Genomic DNA, 18,540 nt, shown 5'->3' on the forward strand with positions numbered 1-18,540 from the left:
TATTGGTTCTCTATTTTTTTTTATTCTCTATTTTTGATCTGTCTTACAAAGTTACTTACATCTCACTATAAATTTTCATATATGCAAATCCTTTCCCTAATCAACTTAAGTTTTAGTACTTAAAATTACCTTATCAGTCTACGTATCTGTAAAAGTAACTTTCATGTGTAACAAATTAGCAACATTGAACCAGATCAGATTTATATTTAAAAAATATTCTTTTTATTCATTGCTGTTTTGCTTGGCCTGGCAAATAAAGAAAGGCTGGTGCCTTCACAATTGGTCAGAGAAAAACAATCACACTGTACAGCCGTGTTGTATTTATTTATTCTGATAAACAGAGAACCACACAGCTCATGAAATATATACCATAAATAACAAATGGCAGTAGTTCAAAGATACATAATATTTGAAAAACTATGTACATGTTAAGTCTCTACCAAGGGGAAAAAAGTCTCTATCAAGGAAAGATGGAAAGACATGAACTTGAAATTATTAATGAAATATTTTAGTTGTTCCCCAAACCCAAATCTATATTTTTTGGCATCTAAATTCAACACTGATCTCAAATCGGGTGTGTGAAAGGAAGCTTTCTAATGTCTTCCTAGGTCAGCAGGGAAAGAATATCCCTCACACCTACATCCAGCAGCTGGGCTTCCTTCCAAGCTCATCTATGATGAAACTGAGTAACCAGGATAACTAGAGTTTCTGACAAATCTTTAGGACTGCTTTGTCATCACCAGCTGTTCCCAGACATGATGCCCAGCTCTGGGTCCAAGGGGCTATAGGGGCGGGAGAGGGGAGGGTGGCAAGATGGTAGGAATGAGTTGGGGCAAAAAGAGAAAGAACTTAGAGATGAGTGAGGCACATGGTAGTAGAAAGGTTCAAGTAGGGTCAGGACAACCAACCAGGTGACCATAAAGGGTCAAGTTTCCAAAATCATCCACTGATCAATATGAGAAGAAAGGAAACACAAAGGAAATACCACGTGCTTCGATTACATTCAAATCTATTCTCCTGTGGTGGTTCCTTGACGTGGGAAGGACTGCTATAATAGAAACCAACTGGATTTTCAAGGGCAAGAGACTTTGCCACTAAACAAGATGATGTCATTCTTCCTGATGATGAAAAGGAATGGGTGATCAGCTCTGAACACCCTGGACTCTGGGAGCTGCTTTTCTACAATGTTACTTCCTGTAGCAGCAGTGGCCTCTGTACCCTCCTCAGTGACCTCTATGTAGGACTTGTGCACCATTTTGGACACATATAGACGGCCTCCTGCAGCTATACCAGACAGATCAGCTCTGGATTCATCAAAGATGTCTTTCAGCCCCAGGGCTCTTAAATGATGTTTGATTTCATAATTCTTCTCTATCTTGAATTGAGGAAGAAACACCTCAACATACTGAGAGCTCATTTTTCTTGGATTGGTCCACTCCATTAGATTCTGAAAGGTCAGCCTGTTTTCAATCTGCAGGAATATTGAAAAGGCAATTCAGAACCATACGCTTAAGAGACAGATAAAACACCAACCACAAAGATAGATGGTTTTCCGTAATTATCCTCTCCTGGATATTTGCATGTAAGAATGTCAGTGGGTTCGGGGGAGTCTGAAAATGGGAAATTATTAACACAGTTCAAGCACTCTTTAACAAATCATGTTTAATTCGCTCTGCTATGACAAGGTGTGGCTTACTTGTATTTCGAGGCATTTCTGTTCTAGTCCGCATATGAACAAATATAGCCAAAGTGGAACAGTGGGCAGGTGAAGGAATTAGGGTAGCAAGGATCATCAGAGGGAGAAAGGAGCTCAGTGGTCATTTAAGCCAGTGTTTCTTGACCATTTTCCATCATGAAAGTAATAGGAAATGGTAATGTTTACATAGCTTGCAGGAATAGCCAATGGAACCCCAGGGGGCCCAAGGCAAGGAGCCCAGAGGTCTAGCCTCCAGGGTTTATTTAGGTGATCTGTACCTTCCAGTACAATTACCTACACCATCTGGGGGGCTTGGGTCCAAGTCAACTCTCCTACTCAACACATGCAACAAGTGAAACTCAAGACACTGTAAGAAAATGTGCTGAATTGCCTGGCTGGGCACCTCAGTTACACAGCTAGGAGCCCATGGCTCTCTTTCCAGCACCACTGCTGCCCCAAACAATTCACAAGTGGAGCTCACCAACTCCTGAATACTGACAATTGATCAGAGAGACTAGTCCAGACTTATACAGGGAAGATTTTTCATGCACATTATTTACAAATCTTATAGGTAGATACCTGTTCTCAAATTCAGTCTCACTAGAATCCTAAAGAGCTTTTCAGAGCTATCCTTATCAAGGATCTAAATTTATATAATAAAATTTTGTCTAATTTAAATTTTATGCATGTAAGTGATCCAGTTTATAGTTAATCTATAACAATTTCTCATTCTGAATTCGAATTTTTCCTCATTTAACTCACCATAAAACCAAATCCCCATTATTTAGTTACATAGGGTTATATAGGTCTGTAGGATAATGTAGGAATATAGATTTATACTAAACTGACCCAAACATCTTTAGGAAAATCTATTATGGAAAAGAAAAAAGTAGACAATGAGTAAAAGAACAAATCTATCTTTTGAGTTATCTGCTGTTTGTTTTATATGGGCTACTTTTTTTACTACTGTGGATTATTTGGAATCAAAATCTAATTGTGATAAAGATTATCAAGTGAATTATTTTTTAAGATTTTATTTATTTATTCATGAGAGACACAGAGAAAGAGGCAGAGACATAGGCAGAGGGAGAAGCAGGCTCCCTGTGGGGAGCCCGATGAGGGACTCAATCCCAGGAACCCCAGATCCTGCCCTGAGCCGAAAGTAGACACTCAACCACTGAGCCACCCAGGCGTCCCTCAAAAGAATTATTGACCTAATATGAGTACCAATATTTTATATTGTTACTTTAGATTTATCAATAGCAACGTTATGACATTCCTCTTGCTGTTCATGTCAAAAAACACAATTACAATGAAACTAAATGAAAATCGTAATGCAAGAATTCTTACAACCTGAAATTTTTAAGTGGATGCATAAAAACACAATCAATAACATCCTAAAAATCTCCTAATTCCCCAGTGGTGAAAGTGGTAGTAGCAACTTACTTGGGATAGGTCATTCTCAGGCAGCATTATGTACATGCTTATGCCACCATGATACTTGAGCTCAAGAACCTGCATGGGTGGGTCTCTAATGACAGACAAATTGAACTTCCGTTCTTGATGCATCATGGAGACTGCTTTCCCAGGACACTGAAAGTCAAGCCGCAAAAAAACTTTTATAAGCCCTCCTTATTTCATTTATACAATGAAAATGATGCTTCAATTTTTGGTTGTTCCTGTAGATTTTTCCTGACCTGCTGCCAAGCAGTGGTTCACAGCTCAAACTTTGAGATTAACTGCCTGAGTTTAAAACTCCCAGCTGTGTAACTTTGGGCAAGTTACTTCACTTCTCTGTGCCTCTATTTCTTCACCAGTATAATGAGGGTAAAACTAATCTCTACTGCATAGAACTGTTGAAAAGATTACATGAGTTAATATACCTAGCACTTGGTACACTGCTTTGCACTTAGTGTTTTACTTGAAAATGTTTATATAATAAGTAATGAATAATCATTAAATGCCATTATTATTTAAAATGACCACCATAGATTTTTTTTTTTATTTTTATAAGACTTCATTCTTAAATTGTGTGATTTGGATAGTACTGTCTGTATTTTACTTCTGATGAAAGAAAAATATCTAGAGTATTCATAGTAATATTTATCACTCATTCAGTGATCTTTTATTTCCACCAGCTCTCAGCACTCCTACATCTCAAATTTCTGTTGTGGAAAAATGCAGGAAGAATATTTCAATAAATAAAACTAATTTTAAAAGCTAACCTGAGTTTCTCTGCCTCAAAAGGCTGAGCGATTGAAAGAAACTTTTGAGATCAATTAGTGGAATCACCTCATTTGTGAAAATAAGAAGGTCTATAGTGCTTGAGTTAACTTGACTCCAAAGCCTTTGATGTTTCTACTATTAGATTACTGTGTACAAATTGGTAACCACACAAACACACGCACACACACACACACACACAAGAATATATGTTTTATAAAAGTTGGTTAAGACTGACACTTGGAAATGTGTAACTTTACTAAACATAACTTCTTCCTTTGTAAAAGGACACACATCCTTGCTTTGCCTCAGGAAAATCATTGATATTAAATGACTGGAACTATCCACCCCACAGTTAGAATTACAAAAAACTAAAAGCACACTTTTGTCATATTTTCAAGTTGATGACATAGGCATCCAAATATTAGAATATTTTTAAATGAATCCATATTTTATTACTTTATTACTTTTCTCAAATTTGAATGTATTTAAGAAATATTGACTTATGGGACACTTCCTGCATTATCAGGAAAATAGGTTGTATTATAAGCAATTCACCATAAAGCACTGGTAAGCAGTAGAAGAAATAAGTAAAGAAATGAGGAATCTTTCATTTGTCTATATAAATACCATAATTTCTGCAAAGGAATACTATTGGCAAAAAAAAAAAAACCACTTCTTAAATTAAAAATATTTCCATACCTTGGGAGATTTGAAATGACAATTTAAGGTTTCATTCTTGCTGAAAGCCAACTCCCACTTGCCTTTGAAGTACACGGCATTCACCAGCACCATTACAGCAGAGGAGCTTATGCCATCTTCTTGAAAGACATTCCTGATTTTACCTTTGGAAAAATAAATGGAGAAAAAAAATGTTAATTTTTAATGTAATTTTTATGTTTTATATTTTTAGACTTATTTATTTGAGAGAGAGGCAGAGCAGGGGGAGGGGTAGAGGCAGAGGGAAAGAGAATCTCAAACAGACTCCTCACTGAGTATGGATCTCACCACTCCGAGATCACAACCTGAGCCAAAATCAACAAGCAGATGCTCCATTGACTAAGCCACCCAGGCACCCCATTAATGTAATAAAAAAAAAAAAAGACAAGCTGAACATGATATTTTCCTTATGACATAATTCTAATAATAACAACGATATTAGTAATAATCTATGAACAATCACTCCATCCAGTACTCTCTGAACACTTTATGTACAATATTTGGTTTAATCCTCACAAAATCTCTATGAGGCAGGCACTATTATTGTTTTCACTTCTTGTTGAAGAAGATGGAACACAGAGAGATAGAATAATTTATACAACATCATATAACAAGAAAGTTACGGCAAAAGGATTCCAACCCAGAAAGACAATTCCCCAAGGGCCCTCCTTGCTGGTAAGCACCAAACTACCTTTACTGCCCCAATGAGATCACAGCCCTCCAAATATAATTCAACTCCATTCTGTTGGGCTAATTACTTCTTTCATTCTACATTAAGATTTTTGCTGGATGTCAAACCTACTCTTGATACTTGAATCATAACCATGAAAGGCACCGTCCTTGTTCACAGTCCAGCACAGGGGAGGCAACAACCAAACAGCCATACACACTGGTACTGCAGCCATGTGCTCAGGGTGCTGTGAGAGCACAGATTAGGGGCTCCCATCTCTGGCTTGACCTTCTGCTGGAGCTGAGGGCCAAGGGGAGGCAGAGAGAAGCTGCATATAGTAGAGGCTGTCTATTTAAACACACGGAAGCCTGGAAGAGCACAGCGTATTTGGGAAAATCCTAACTCATTCTGATGTATTAGGGAAAGTAGTGGTTGGAAAGGTTACAGTCAGTGACCAAATAATGAAGAGCCTACATGTCTGGTGGTAACTTTGGATTATCCTGAAAGCAATGGAAAATGATTATTCAGGATTCATTGTAAAATAAGAAAGAACGCCGTCATGATGGGTCAGATTTCTCTTTCAAAAGGACTGCCCTGGTATGTGTGGAGGATGGGGAAGGGGTGATAAGACCTGGGTGAGTTTGTTGGTATGTTGGCAGCATTTTGAAGTGTTCCCCCCAAATGAGTATTGAGAACAAATGCTTATCAAACTAAGATTAATTTTAAGATATATTTGCGTGAAAAAAGAAGGAATAGAAATAAATAACTGGTCCAGATGGAAAAAGGTGTTATCAATCTGATACCCTTAAAAAATACACACTAAATAGAATTCCATTCAGTTATTGGGAAAAGCAATGGCACAGTGTCAGTTTGTGAATAGTGTATTTGAAACTTGTGGTGGCTAATGGTCAAAGTAATCCCCTACTGAGGTAATGATGAATGAACAAAAGGAAATTGAGACACTGTATTCTTGTTCCCAGTTGTAGTATGTTGAATGTTTACCTTTTAAGAATGCAAGTCACATGTTTCATATTTTTGAGACAGAACCAGACTCAACAAATATAGGTATATTGTTCTGAGTATAAATCCGGATCAAGCCTTAAGTAAAGAAATGGCCAGGCTTATAATCAGTTGATAATAAAATACCGTATCTGTTTTGACTCAAGCAGAACATCAACTGGAAATCGGTTTTTAGATGTATGAAAGACACTTACCAATAAAGCAATGTATTTTTCATGAAAGGTACTACCTTTGCCACAAATAATATTTTGATAAATGAAGAGGCTTTTAAAATGAAAGATAAACTATGCATCTTTTAGAAGAAGCAATGATATAAAAATATATTTCACATATAGTAGGATGTCATAAGTTCAATAAACTTCCTTAAGAAAAAACAGCAAGATACTGGATTGATCATTATAATGAAACATTATGGTGTGGTCACTGAAAATAACGTTCTATAGTCTTCTGGTCTTTGTTCACTACATAGGTATAAGATATTGAGGATAACTGGGTAAATTATTTCAGCTTGTCACTAATGGATGAAATGGTCATAATGAAGTCAATATTTGTTTCATAGGATTGTTTCCCAATCCAATGAGATAATGTAATAGATAAGATTTCTGAAAAGTATAAAGTATGCAGATTATTAAGATACTCAGAACCACATTGTGGACAAATATGAAAGCAATTCTTTTTTATTTAATAATATATTTTATTTAACCAATACCTCCCAAATCATTCCACCTTATAATATATATAAAAAGCTACTGAGGATATGTTTACATTCTTTATTTCATACTTGTTCTATGCAATTAGATGGTCATGAAAATTGCAAAGTAGTCTGTAAAAATGTGGGAGTTAGAGTATGAAGAAAAAAATCTAGACATAGATGTGAACATAGGCTACAAACATAAGTAGGTCAACTTATGTGCATGAGGTCAAGGACTAGAATAAAAAATGGGAAAAGGGGGGATCCCTGGGTGGCTCAGCGGTTTCGCGCCTGCCTTTGGCCCAGGGCGCGATCCTGGAGTCCCAGGATCGAGTCCCACATCGGGCTCCTGGCATGGAGCCTGCTTCTCCCTCTCCTCTGCCTGTCTCTCTCCCTCTCTCTCTCTCTCTCTATCATAAATAAATAAAAATAAATTAAAAATAAAGAAAATGGGAAAAGGAAACTGTGATTTACTGAGGTGCTAAAATTGTGAGGAATTTTTGCTTCCCATTTTTCAATGTGATTAAAAAACATATAGCATATTTACCATCTTAACAGGTCAGTTGTATTAACTATATATGCCTTGCTGTGTATCACACCTTCAGAACTTATTTCATCTCGAAAAACTGAAACTCTAAATGCATCGGACAACTCTCCTTCATGCACCAGCCCCCAGACCCTGGTAACTGCCACTCTATTTTTTTAGTTGAAGTACAGTTAACATACACTATTATATTAGTTTTAGGTGTACAACATAATGATCCAACAGTTCCATACATTACTCAGTGGTCATCGAAGTAAATGTACTGTTAATCCCCTCCACCTATTTCATCTCCCCCCCACCTCCCCTTTGATAACAACCACCTGCTTTCTCTGCATTTAAGTCAGTTTTTTGTTTGTATCTTTTTTTTTCTTTGTTTTGTTTCTTAAATTCCACATATGAATGAAATCATAATATCTGTGTTTCTCTGTCTTATTTCACTTAGCATTATACCTTCTAGGTCTGTCCATGTTGCTGTAAATGGTAAGATTTCATTCTTTTTATGGCATAGTAATATTCCTTTCTATCTATCTATCTATCTATCTATATCAAGATATATATATCTTCTTTATCCACTAATCTATTAATAAACATATGGGTTGCTTCTACATCTTGGCTACTGGAAATAATGGGGCAATAGCCACAGGCATATATTTTTTTTTTCAAATAAATGTTTTCATTTTCTCTGGATAAATATCCAGTAGTGGAATTCCTGGAGCATATTGATAATTCTGTTTTTAATTTTCTGAAGAACCTCCATACTGTTTTCCATAGTGGCTGCACCAATGTGTCTTCCCACCAACAGTGCTCAAGCAATATTCAATAATAGCAACCATTACTTTGGATTAGGAGGAACTGTTCCTTGCATATCTTACAAAAGACTTCCAGCTGTATTTTTTAAAGATTTTTTATCTATTTATTTGAGAGAAAGACAGCAAGTGTAAGAGAACAGTAGCAGGTGGGGAGGGGCAAAGAGAGAGGGCGAAGCAGGCGCCCCCTGAGCAGGGAGTAGGACTTGCGGCTCTATGCCAGGACCCTGGGATCATGACCTGAGCCAAAGACAGACACTTGACAGACTGAGCCACCTAGGTGCCCCAAAACTTCCAGCTTTAAACTTGACTATTGTTAGTATTCACATATCACTGACAAATCTTATAGAAAAATAGGGTTGCACTCACCATGTGTCTCATTTTCAACCCATTTATTAATTTTATATCTGGTATCTTCTACATCATTTGTAAAGTCAACTCGTTCCACTTTGGCATTGTATAATTTTTCAGCACACTCAATATAGTCCTATAAATATAAATAATTACAGTTCTATAAGTAATACACAGTTCTTATAGTCATAAATCACTATCAACTAAGCATATAAGAAATCTGTTTTTGAACTCATCTCTTCATTTCCACCATCTAACTCAAAGACTCATTCCTCACTCAAAGATGAGGAAATATGACTAGAAATATGAAAACATGGCTAAGACAGGAGCTGGAGAACCTGAAACTGAATTTGCACAGCAAGCATGCTATTTGAACTTATGTTTATTAGGGGGAGGCTGATTAGGATTACATCTAAAGACCACTCTCTTGGCTTTACCACTGCTTTCTCACTATAAATACTTCAACAGTGTCTTAGCTTATCTTTCTTGCTTTTGTCTCCCCCTTCCTACTGAAAACATTAAGAAGGCTTTCAGGCTACTTCTTGTACTTAAAAAAAGAAGCTCAAGCCCCTGGACTTTGCCTGCACTTGAAAGAAAGATAAAAAAAAAAAAAAGAAAGAAGAAAAGAAGTCAAGCTGATGAGAACAAGCAGAAAAGGTGAGCACTCCAAGCAATAGTACCCTCAGAGGAGTAAGAGGATCTTTGCACACTCAGAAGACCAACAGGAATTTGTGCTGATGGAAACATGTGTAGAAGGTGGAAATGGAGCCAGGGCAGAGGAAGAGCGAGAGTGTCTTATTGCCTTTGACAAGGAGGTTTCATTTTATTTTAGAGTAAGTTATTTAAAGTATTTAAACAGAGGAATAATATTTAAATGTACATTTCATAAAGGGGACTCTGAAATCAGCACAGAAAATAAAACTGATTGGAAATAGAAGGACTTGTTAAAGTGTCCTTATAGTTTATCCTGAAGGGTGTAAAGAGGTCCTGAACCGAGGCACTAGCAATTTCCAGGGTCATGGGGAAGACAAGACAAATGTTAGAAATGCACTAGAAAGTGGAACTAGCTCTTTTCTTATCCCCTACCCTTCCATTTCCTTCTTGAACCATTCAGACTCAAAGCCATAAGGAGGGGCAAATCTAGATAGGTATACATCTCAGGATGGGAGGACCACTGTGGCAGGGCTGGATGGCATAGCCCCATCACAGTGAGGAGCCATTCAGCACAAAGTTTTAGTGGCCAAACCAGATGAAGAACACATTGCCTTGTCAGGGAAGCCCAGCTCTGGAATTCAAGTTCAGGCAGAGTCCTGAGGCATCCCTGAGGAGGGGAGTCCTTAGGCAGATATTAGATTTTAAATAGTGTGAGATGGGCATCCATGTAGGGTGTCAAAGCACAAAAAAGTGAGAGTGACATCTCTGTGGTAGGCAGCTCACCATGGGGTGTGGGGGATTAAGTGGAGGGAGGAAGTATTCTCGTGGAGAAACAGCCTAACATGGAGGGGCAGATCTCTCATGGGATGAAGAAGGTGTTTTCACACTGGGAGGGGCAACAACATCAGTGATAGGAGATTGGTTACATAGAAGGAGGTGGATCAAACAAGTAAATATATAAGAATAATGTCAGCCAGACTTCTCACTATTAGAGAAGGGAGATAAACAAACATAGGAAGACAGAAAACAAAAAAAAATGAACCCTGTGGTGTATTAATGGAAATTGGTGATACCAATAGGAACTCTTGAGTTTCATTAGATACAAGTAAAGAGATGAACACGCATTTAATATATGCATGTATCTTCCTTAAAAAGAAGTAAGGCTCTTGGAGAAATGGCTGATTCTAGGACTAAAACAGGAAAAGAAGATGAGATTGGAACATCTCATGGTGCCAGAGAGTGCTCAAATGAAGGGGGCCTATCAAAAAAACACAGATGCCAATAGAAGAAATAATTTGAGCATGAAAATAATATGATGGATTATAACCTTTTGGCTAAAACAAAAGACACCATGGGTCCATATTGCTATAAATAAACAAACAAATAAATAAATACGTTTTCTCAAGAATGAGATATTTACACAGCCTGAAAGCAATTCCCTACAAAATACTTAACAACAGTGGAAAAGGAGGAACTTCACAACAGTGAAACCCAGCAGATATCTGTGTAATCACATAATCAAAGATGGCAGGACAAGCAATGGGATAAATCAGAATCCTGCTGGTGTGCAATAGGGATAACACAATAAAACAAAACACTGGATGTTTCCATCAAATCTGGTGCAAGTGTTAGCTAATGTTATGGCAATAATCCTTGCACAATATATAAGTGTATCAAATCAACATGCCATACGCTTTAAACTTATACAATAGTACATATCAATCATATTTCAGTCAAACTGGGGAAAAATGGAACTCTAATTATGAAGAAACACCAAACAAACCCACACTGAAGGGCATTCTAAAATATACCTGGCCTAAAACTGGACACTGTGAATATCATCAAAAGTGTCAAGATCATGAAAGTCAAAACAGGCTATGAAATGTTCCAAATTGAAGGAGACTAAAAGTGAGTCAACAACAGAATATAGTGCATGACTCTGACTAAATCCTTTGCTATGAGGGGATGATGTTGGGCTGACTGGTAAAACTCAAAAGGATTAAAAGATAAGCTGATACTAATGTAAATTGTTAACTTCCTGATCTTGATGGTTGTATCGTGATTATGTAGAAGAATATCATTTTTTGTAGGAATAACATGAAACTATTCAAATATGATAAAGCATCTCAAATGGTTCAGGGGGGGAATGTTCTTTCTACAATACTTGCAACTTCTATGTGAGTTTGAAATTATTTCAAGGGACGCCTGGGTGGCTCAGTGATTGAGCATCTGCCTTTTGCTCAGAGTGTGATCCCGGGATCTGGGATCGAGTCCCACTTCGGGGTCCCTGCATGGAGCCTGCTTCTCCCTCTGCCTGTGTCTCTGCCTCTCCTCTCTGTGTGTCTCTCATGAATAAATAAATAAAATCTTTTAAAAAAAAGAAATTATTTCAAAATAACTTTTCTTTTGAAAGTAGAAGGAAAACCTCTTAGGTCTTCTTCACTGATGCACTATGAAGCTCCAGGAAAGGGAAAAGTCAGAGTTGATCAAAATACTTGGTAATTCATTCACTGAAAGAGAACCCAGGGGTTGGAGAATATGTGGGGACAGGAGAGATGGTGTGCTGAAGAATCCATAGACCCTGAGGATTTGTAGTAGCCAGGTAGAGAGATGAGCATAGCACTCAGGGTGAGGAATGATTCATCATACAGCCACAGAGAACTGTGGAGGTATGGAGGACAGAGTCAAGGAACTACACACTTTCAAGTTGATCACCTCTTCCCGGGTAAAAGAGTAGACTCAAAGTGTTAGAGGTCTGATAGCAGAACCCTAAAGAACACCAGTATTTCAGAGATAAGTGAAGGAATAAAGATAAACAAAGGAAAATGAGATGAAGAAGAAGGTAGAAAACCAGGAGAAATCAATGCCATAGAAACTATGAGAGGGGAAAGTTTCAGGGAGCTCCAATAGTGTTGAATACTAAAGAGGCAGGTAAGACCAAAACTGCGAGGTGCCCATAGCTTGGTGTCCACTGGAAGCCATCAGTCACCTTGGTAAGAGCAGCTTCAGGAGAATGTAGAAGGTAGAAGCAAGTGTGCAATAGCTAGAGTAGTGAGAGAGGGTGAAAAAAATGGATCCTGACTAGATTTACCACTCTGAAGAAATTTGATTTTTCAAGTTTAGATTGTCAGACTGAGAAACACAAAAAATGGGAAGAGAATCATGGGGTAACTTTAAAAAAAAAGGAGAGAAAATTTTAGAAGATTTGTCTCTGGAGCACATTTATATGCGAAGACAGTAGAGTCACAGAAGTTCAGGAAAAATACTGATGGAAACATATCACCAAGAAACTTGGGTGGGGAGTGAGGTGGCAAGAAGAAATGGAAAAATTATCCATTAAACAGTGTTCCCCCTGAAAATGAAGGGAAAGAGGAAAGGGAGCCGGGTGTGATTTGGGATATGGATCACACATGATGGTCTCTGTTTTCTTTGTCAAGTAGAAGACAAGTGGAGATGGGAACGTATTGCTTAAATAAGAAAATACATTATTCTGTGGTGAATGTGCTTCTACCTATAGAAGAGAAGCTGGAATACAAAACAACACAAGTCTAGGTTTTTTCTCTATATACAGTCTGTTCCATGAACTTCTATCATATATTCATTGTTAAGAAAGAGCCACACTGTGTCTCTTTAAAATTCTTCCATTAATTTTAAGATCAAATTGCCCATCCAGAACTAAAATATTTATCCTATGTATATTACAACATGTATTTTCACTTAAGTACTAAAGTAAATTCCTATTTTTAAAAAGGGGGGGGGGGGGCAGCCCAGGTGGCTCAGGGGTTTAGCGCCACCTACAGCCTGGGGCCTGATCCTGGAGACCAGGGATTGAATCCCATGTCCAGCTCCCTGCATGGAGCCTGCTTCTCCCTCTGCCTGTGTCTCTGCTGCTCGCTCGCTCTCTCTCTCATTAATAAATAAATAAAATCTTTGAAAAAAAAAAAAGTTTGGGGATCCCTGGGTTGGCGCAGTGGTTTGGCGCCTGCCTTTGGCCCAGGGCGCGATCCTGGAGACCCGGGATCGAATCCCACGTCGGGCTCCCGGTGCATGGAGCCTGCTTCTCCCTCTGCCTGTGTCTCTGCCTCTCTCTCTCTCTCTGTGTGACTATCATAAATAAATAAAAATTTAAAAAATATATTAAAAAAAAAAGTGTGAAATTTAAAGGTGCTTGTGCCAAGTATGGAAAGTCTATTTTTGAGGTGAAGACGACAAATGATTGTAAAATTAGGACCGAGTCAAGTGTTTGATCTTGGTCAGGCAGACAGCAGTGAGTGTGCAGGTTGTCCCTTCCACTGGCTAGTCACCCGTGGAGCCCAGAACAGCAGTTCTGAGGAGCACAGGGGTGTCACCCTGAGGTCTCGGGCTATCCCAGATGACCCAGACATCCACCCACACACCGGAAGGCCGTGGTTGACACCCTGTTGCTGTCGTAATTGTGATGACCAGCGGAGACAGGATGTGTGCTGAAGAAAACCCAGGGACATTTCCACCAAATCCCATGGCTCCTGGTCCTCACCTGGGTTCCCACAGCCCTGGGCCCTTCTCCTGCCCCTGGACCAACCGGATGGATCTAAAGCATCAGAGATCTAGAGCTCATGGCACAGAACTAGTTGAAACTGATGGTGGCCACAAGGGTTTGAGAGAGGCAGAAGAGCTTTCAGTAAGTGTTGGGAGGAATGAGAGAAAGAAATTACTGAGCACCCAGCTGACTGCTGGGCAGCACTGAGAACACCTAGCGGGGCTGGGAGCCCGTGGCATCATGCTGGTGAGCACACACAGACACACACATAGCACAAGTGTTGGGTAGTGGGTGGCCAAGGAACAGCTGCTGGGGGAAGTCATGGGACTGATCCAGATGGGGCTTTGCTGGGGGAAAGAGAGAGCTGATACGTTGAGAGACGACAGAGCGATCAAAAAAATTGCATAACCCGCTGCAGCAGAAGAACAGGTAGGGTGGGGCTGAAATAACGAAAGAACGAAAGAACGAGAAGCATGGAATGATGTGGCCACTGAGGGCAACTCCAGTTGTAGATTTCAGGAGTGCAACAGTTCTGGGTGTTGATGAGTTTCAGGGTGTGGCTTGGGCATTTGCTACTGTAGTGGTATAGAGGGAGGGTCACTGTGAGCACTGTGACCGTACTCACAGCTGGGTGTCCTCTTCAGAGTCCCTGGGGTAACCTTCAGTTACCCGAAATGATGGCAGAGCTGGGGGGCAGGAATGGCCATTCACAGAGGTCCGACCAACCAAGACAGATGTAGCACAGATTTGGGGAAGAGGGAGGAGAAGGTAACAGAGATGGTGGTTGGGTCTTCTACATACTTTTTGTAAAGACAATTCACACATTATTATTATCTTCAGCAATTCTATTGGACTCATCCATACTCAAATATGAGTAAAAAAACTGTTACACAACCAAAGGAAAAATACTTGGGAGATGATCTATCTTTGCACTGGTCTGACAACCGAAAGTTGACAATAGTTACATTTTCAATGCAAAGTAGTTTTTAGAGTAACTAACTGTGTTTATAAAGGTTTGGGGCGGTAGAAATGGCAGTGTCTGTTTTCCATGTTGGTGATCGGATGTCACCCTCACCGTGCTGGGTGCACACACTGAGTGCCAGATAAAGGAACATGGAAATGTGCTATAAATAGTAACATGACATACACATCACCCTCCAGGTTAAAAGAGCTAGCAGTCCCTCAGGGACTCTGCAGCATGTGTGGGAAAAGAGGCACAAAATGTGCAGCTGAACACAGAGGGTGGCCCCTGTAAAGCTTCGGTAGGATTCCTTTGGAAAGATTAAAACACAAAGTGGCCTCATGCTTCAGACTTGGCCAGCTGCCAAAGGGTTTGGGAGTGGTGTAGGAAGGCAGAGAATCCGTGTGGGTGACTGGAGAGACAATAATGGCTGGGTGGAACACAGACAGCTGGCCAAGAGGCAAGTGGAGATCAGCCCAGAGATGTCATGAAGCAAAGCTCTGTGGTCGTCTGACAAGTGGGGAACTCAAAGGGAGAAGAAGCACGCCCAGAAAATCATGGCCCTTGCATCTGCTTCAATAGTACTAACCTGCCTGGTCGCCCCAGCGATGGTGGCTCTAAAGCGTGGGTTGAGCCCAGTGGCGTGTAGGGTGTGGTCTGGGTCGCACTGGTCTTTGGGTGGTGAATGCATTGATAACACAGACACCACAGAGTAACACGAAAACTGCCTGCTGACCTCGAATGAACCAATCCTCTGCCTTCCGCCCTCTTCTCTGCTGCTGGCTGGCCTTATCCTAAGTCCCACACAAGGGGCCCTTGGGTCAGTGATCTCACTGCAACGTTACTGTTGGCAGGACAGATGAAAGCATGGCTGAGAACAGAGGAGGGGGACACAGCCTGGGGATCCACAGCCATCCCAGGAGACACGAAGCTCGGAGGAAAAGCTGTTTCCTCTGCTGCCCACAGACAACCCTAAATGGGTTGCTTGTTCCTCCCACCCGGTTACAGCTCCGCATCACCGCCAGAGGACAGGGTGTCTTGGGGTTTGGAGCCTCGCAGTCTGCTGACCCTGAGTATGGGGATCACTTGGCTCAAGTGAACTGCACTCTGAAAACAGAGTGATGAAATTTCGAAGACATCTGGGAACATCATTAGCAGCTACAAGAAAAAAAAAATTCTAAAAAAAAAAAAAAAACTCCATTGTAAGGCTCCCTAGAAAGACACAAGTCCCTCTGCAGACAATGGATTGAACGAGACTAGTGTCCAGAGAAGAAATCACCTATGATGCGGGAGGCCACACTTACCTTATGAAAGTCAAACACTTTTTCTGCAAAAAGACCATTGACAATGCTGAGCTCGTAATACCTATGGGACGTGTTTATATCAGAGAGGACTCTTTTCAGCTGAGATTGAAGTCCTGGCTGTTATTAAAAAGATTCATAAAAATGTATTACAGGACTGCAAATATAACCGCACTCTTACTTACACAAGAAATAAAACATGTATATTATACCAGAAAAGAATTGAAAAATTATGATGCTTGTAAAAGCAGCAATGCTACCTATATTTACAATTTCTGGCCCTTTCTCATAATAGTATCTGTAATCAACATTAATTAAAAATTTTACCAAAATAATTAACCTTAGAACAAAATTGTTAACAGCAGATAATCAATTTGCCTTGTATGTATACTAAATAGTTCATTTTACCAGTATAAATTGGCTGTGAATATCAAAGGATAAAAGCAAAACATGTAGTGCCACACTATCTTGCCAAAATCTGACCAACACACACACACAAATATTGGTAAATTAATAATTAACAAGATAAATTATCAAAAATCGTACTTAAGATGCCACACTGTGGAAATCTGAGTGAGACATAGCCCTTGGCTTTGACAGGACACTAAGCATAATTAACTACATCGGTGAGATGGTAATTTCTCTAAATTTAGTCTCACATTCTTTTTTGGCATGTTGTCTTTACCTGAGTGTTAGAAGAGCTTCCCCATCCTGACGCTGTGTTGAAGTGAAGCATCTGCAAACGGGGAGCAAGGAAAGCAGTTAGCAGGTCCTGCTCCACAGTAAGGGACCCCACAAAATAAAGTAAGAAAGAGACTTCATGGGATCCCTGGGTGGTGCAGCGGTTTGGCGCCTGCCTTTGGCCCAGGGCGCGATCCTGGAGACCCGGGATCGAATCCCACATCGGGCTCCCGGTGCATGGAGCCTGCTTCTCCCTCTGCCTATGTCTCTGCCTCTCTCTCTCTCTCTCTCTCTCTCTGTGACTATCATAAAAAAAAAAAAAAAAAAAGAAAGAGACTTCGTGGTCAATGATTGTGTTTGTGTGTGTATTTGGAAGCACACAGGGCACACGTGACAGGTGCAGCCCCCCTATTGACTTGGTTAGGACACAGATTATTCATTGGGGAAAGTGCCACAAGCTGGCAGAGGTAATAAATCGATGGCTACAAAACGGATTGTGCTTAATAGTTATTTTGGTTTGCTCATTCTGGTGGAGCAATTTAACAGTTACTCACTGATTAAACCTAGACAAGGATCAAAAAGAATCAAATAAGAAATTTTATTTAGCTACGTGGTGGGCAAGATTAAGGCTAAATACGTAGGCATCAAGACATAAAAGGGTGACGTAGTTACTGAATATCTAGGAAGTCCTAAATGTGAAGCTAAATTGGGACTTGAGAGATGTAATTTAAGATCCTGCGACTATTTGAGGAAAAAATAAAGAAGATCCTGCGATTATCTGAAATTAGGTAGTTTTAGGTTTTTCCTTTTCCAACGTGGCTCTCATAATCCTATTATTTTAATAATTGCTATTCTGCTCAAGCTTTAATTTTCTATTGCACTTTACCTGAATTTCCCCAGGCCCTTACATCCATGGGTTCTGAACTGCAAAACAGCTTCTCTCCTAGGAAGTGATAAAGTGTGCTATGTATATGGTAGTCATTTATGCAACTGTCTGGAGCAAACCGAATGTGCGCTGCCCCCCCAGATACACAGACACAGCCAAGATTTTCTGTAGAAAGGTGTAGGTTTTCTTTAAGGGGTCATATGTGCCATATTTGAAGCTAGTGGGAGGCAGAAGGAGGGAAGGAGGGAGAAGGGGTGAAAGACCACTTTGACACTGGGTAAAGAAATCATGTATGGGAATTTAACTAAGTCAATGCTGCTATCAGTGCCTCTGTGGGAGCAATCAACTTCAAGACTTCAAACCCCTAACTGACAGCACCATCTTATTGGCTAGGAAGAAATGGAACAGCTCAGTAAGACATATGAGGTCGTATGAAGACTAGGAGTGTCACTATTAGTCTTAATAGGTCACAGAGAATTGGAACCTACCTCAGTTTCTACATCCTCTTACTCTAGAATAATAATTAATATTGAGGTAGAGTAAGAGATAAGGCAAAGGCAACAAGGCAAATCTGATATACAAATTAGTAGTCAATTTAAAATTCACTGGTGGGGTCTTTGCAGGCATTGAGACACCATCCTTGGCATCCAGATGTCATCCCGCCCCGCCTCCAAGTTCTATGCCATTGTGGAGCATGAAAAATATCAGGCCCCTTTCTCATTTTGCCTTGGCATTGGATAGACTGGTATTTAGGAAAATTCAGAAGTACCAGAAACATAAAACATCATGGTATAGTGTCAGGACTCAAAAATGCTGT

General features: G+C 39.8%; 1 protein-coding gene across 4 annotated transcripts in view; it reads right to left on the minus strand.

Annotated features, from left to right (window-relative positions):
* Positions 1-305: 305 nt before the first annotated feature.
* Positions 306-18,540, minus strand: part of SERPINB7 (serpin family B member 7) — a 56,656-nt gene continuing 38,421 nt past the window's right edge. For all 4 annotated transcript variants that reach the window (XM_077888917.1, XM_077888843.1, XM_077888705.1 and 1 more), the window contains 6 exons: positions 16,842-16,892; positions 16,160-16,276; positions 8,740-8,857; positions 4,622-4,764; positions 3,143-3,289; positions 306-1,471 (listed from right to left, as the gene is read on the minus strand). In XM_077888917.1, coding sequence (XP_077745043.1) covers positions 1,073-1,471; positions 3,143-3,289; positions 4,622-4,764; positions 8,740-8,857; positions 16,160-16,276; positions 16,842-16,892 — 975 coding nt within the window. In that variant the 3' untranslated portion in view covers positions 306-1,072. The remainder of the gene's footprint in view (positions 1,472-3,142; positions 3,290-4,621; positions 4,765-8,739; positions 8,858-16,159; positions 16,277-16,841; positions 16,893-18,540) is intronic.

Source organism: Canis aureus, chromosome 1 (assembly GCF_053574225.1).
Source record: "Canis aureus isolate CA01 chromosome 1, VMU_Caureus_v.1.0, whole genome shotgun sequence".
Classification (NCBI taxonomy): Eukaryota; Metazoa; Chordata; class Mammalia; order Carnivora; family Canidae; genus Canis; species Canis aureus.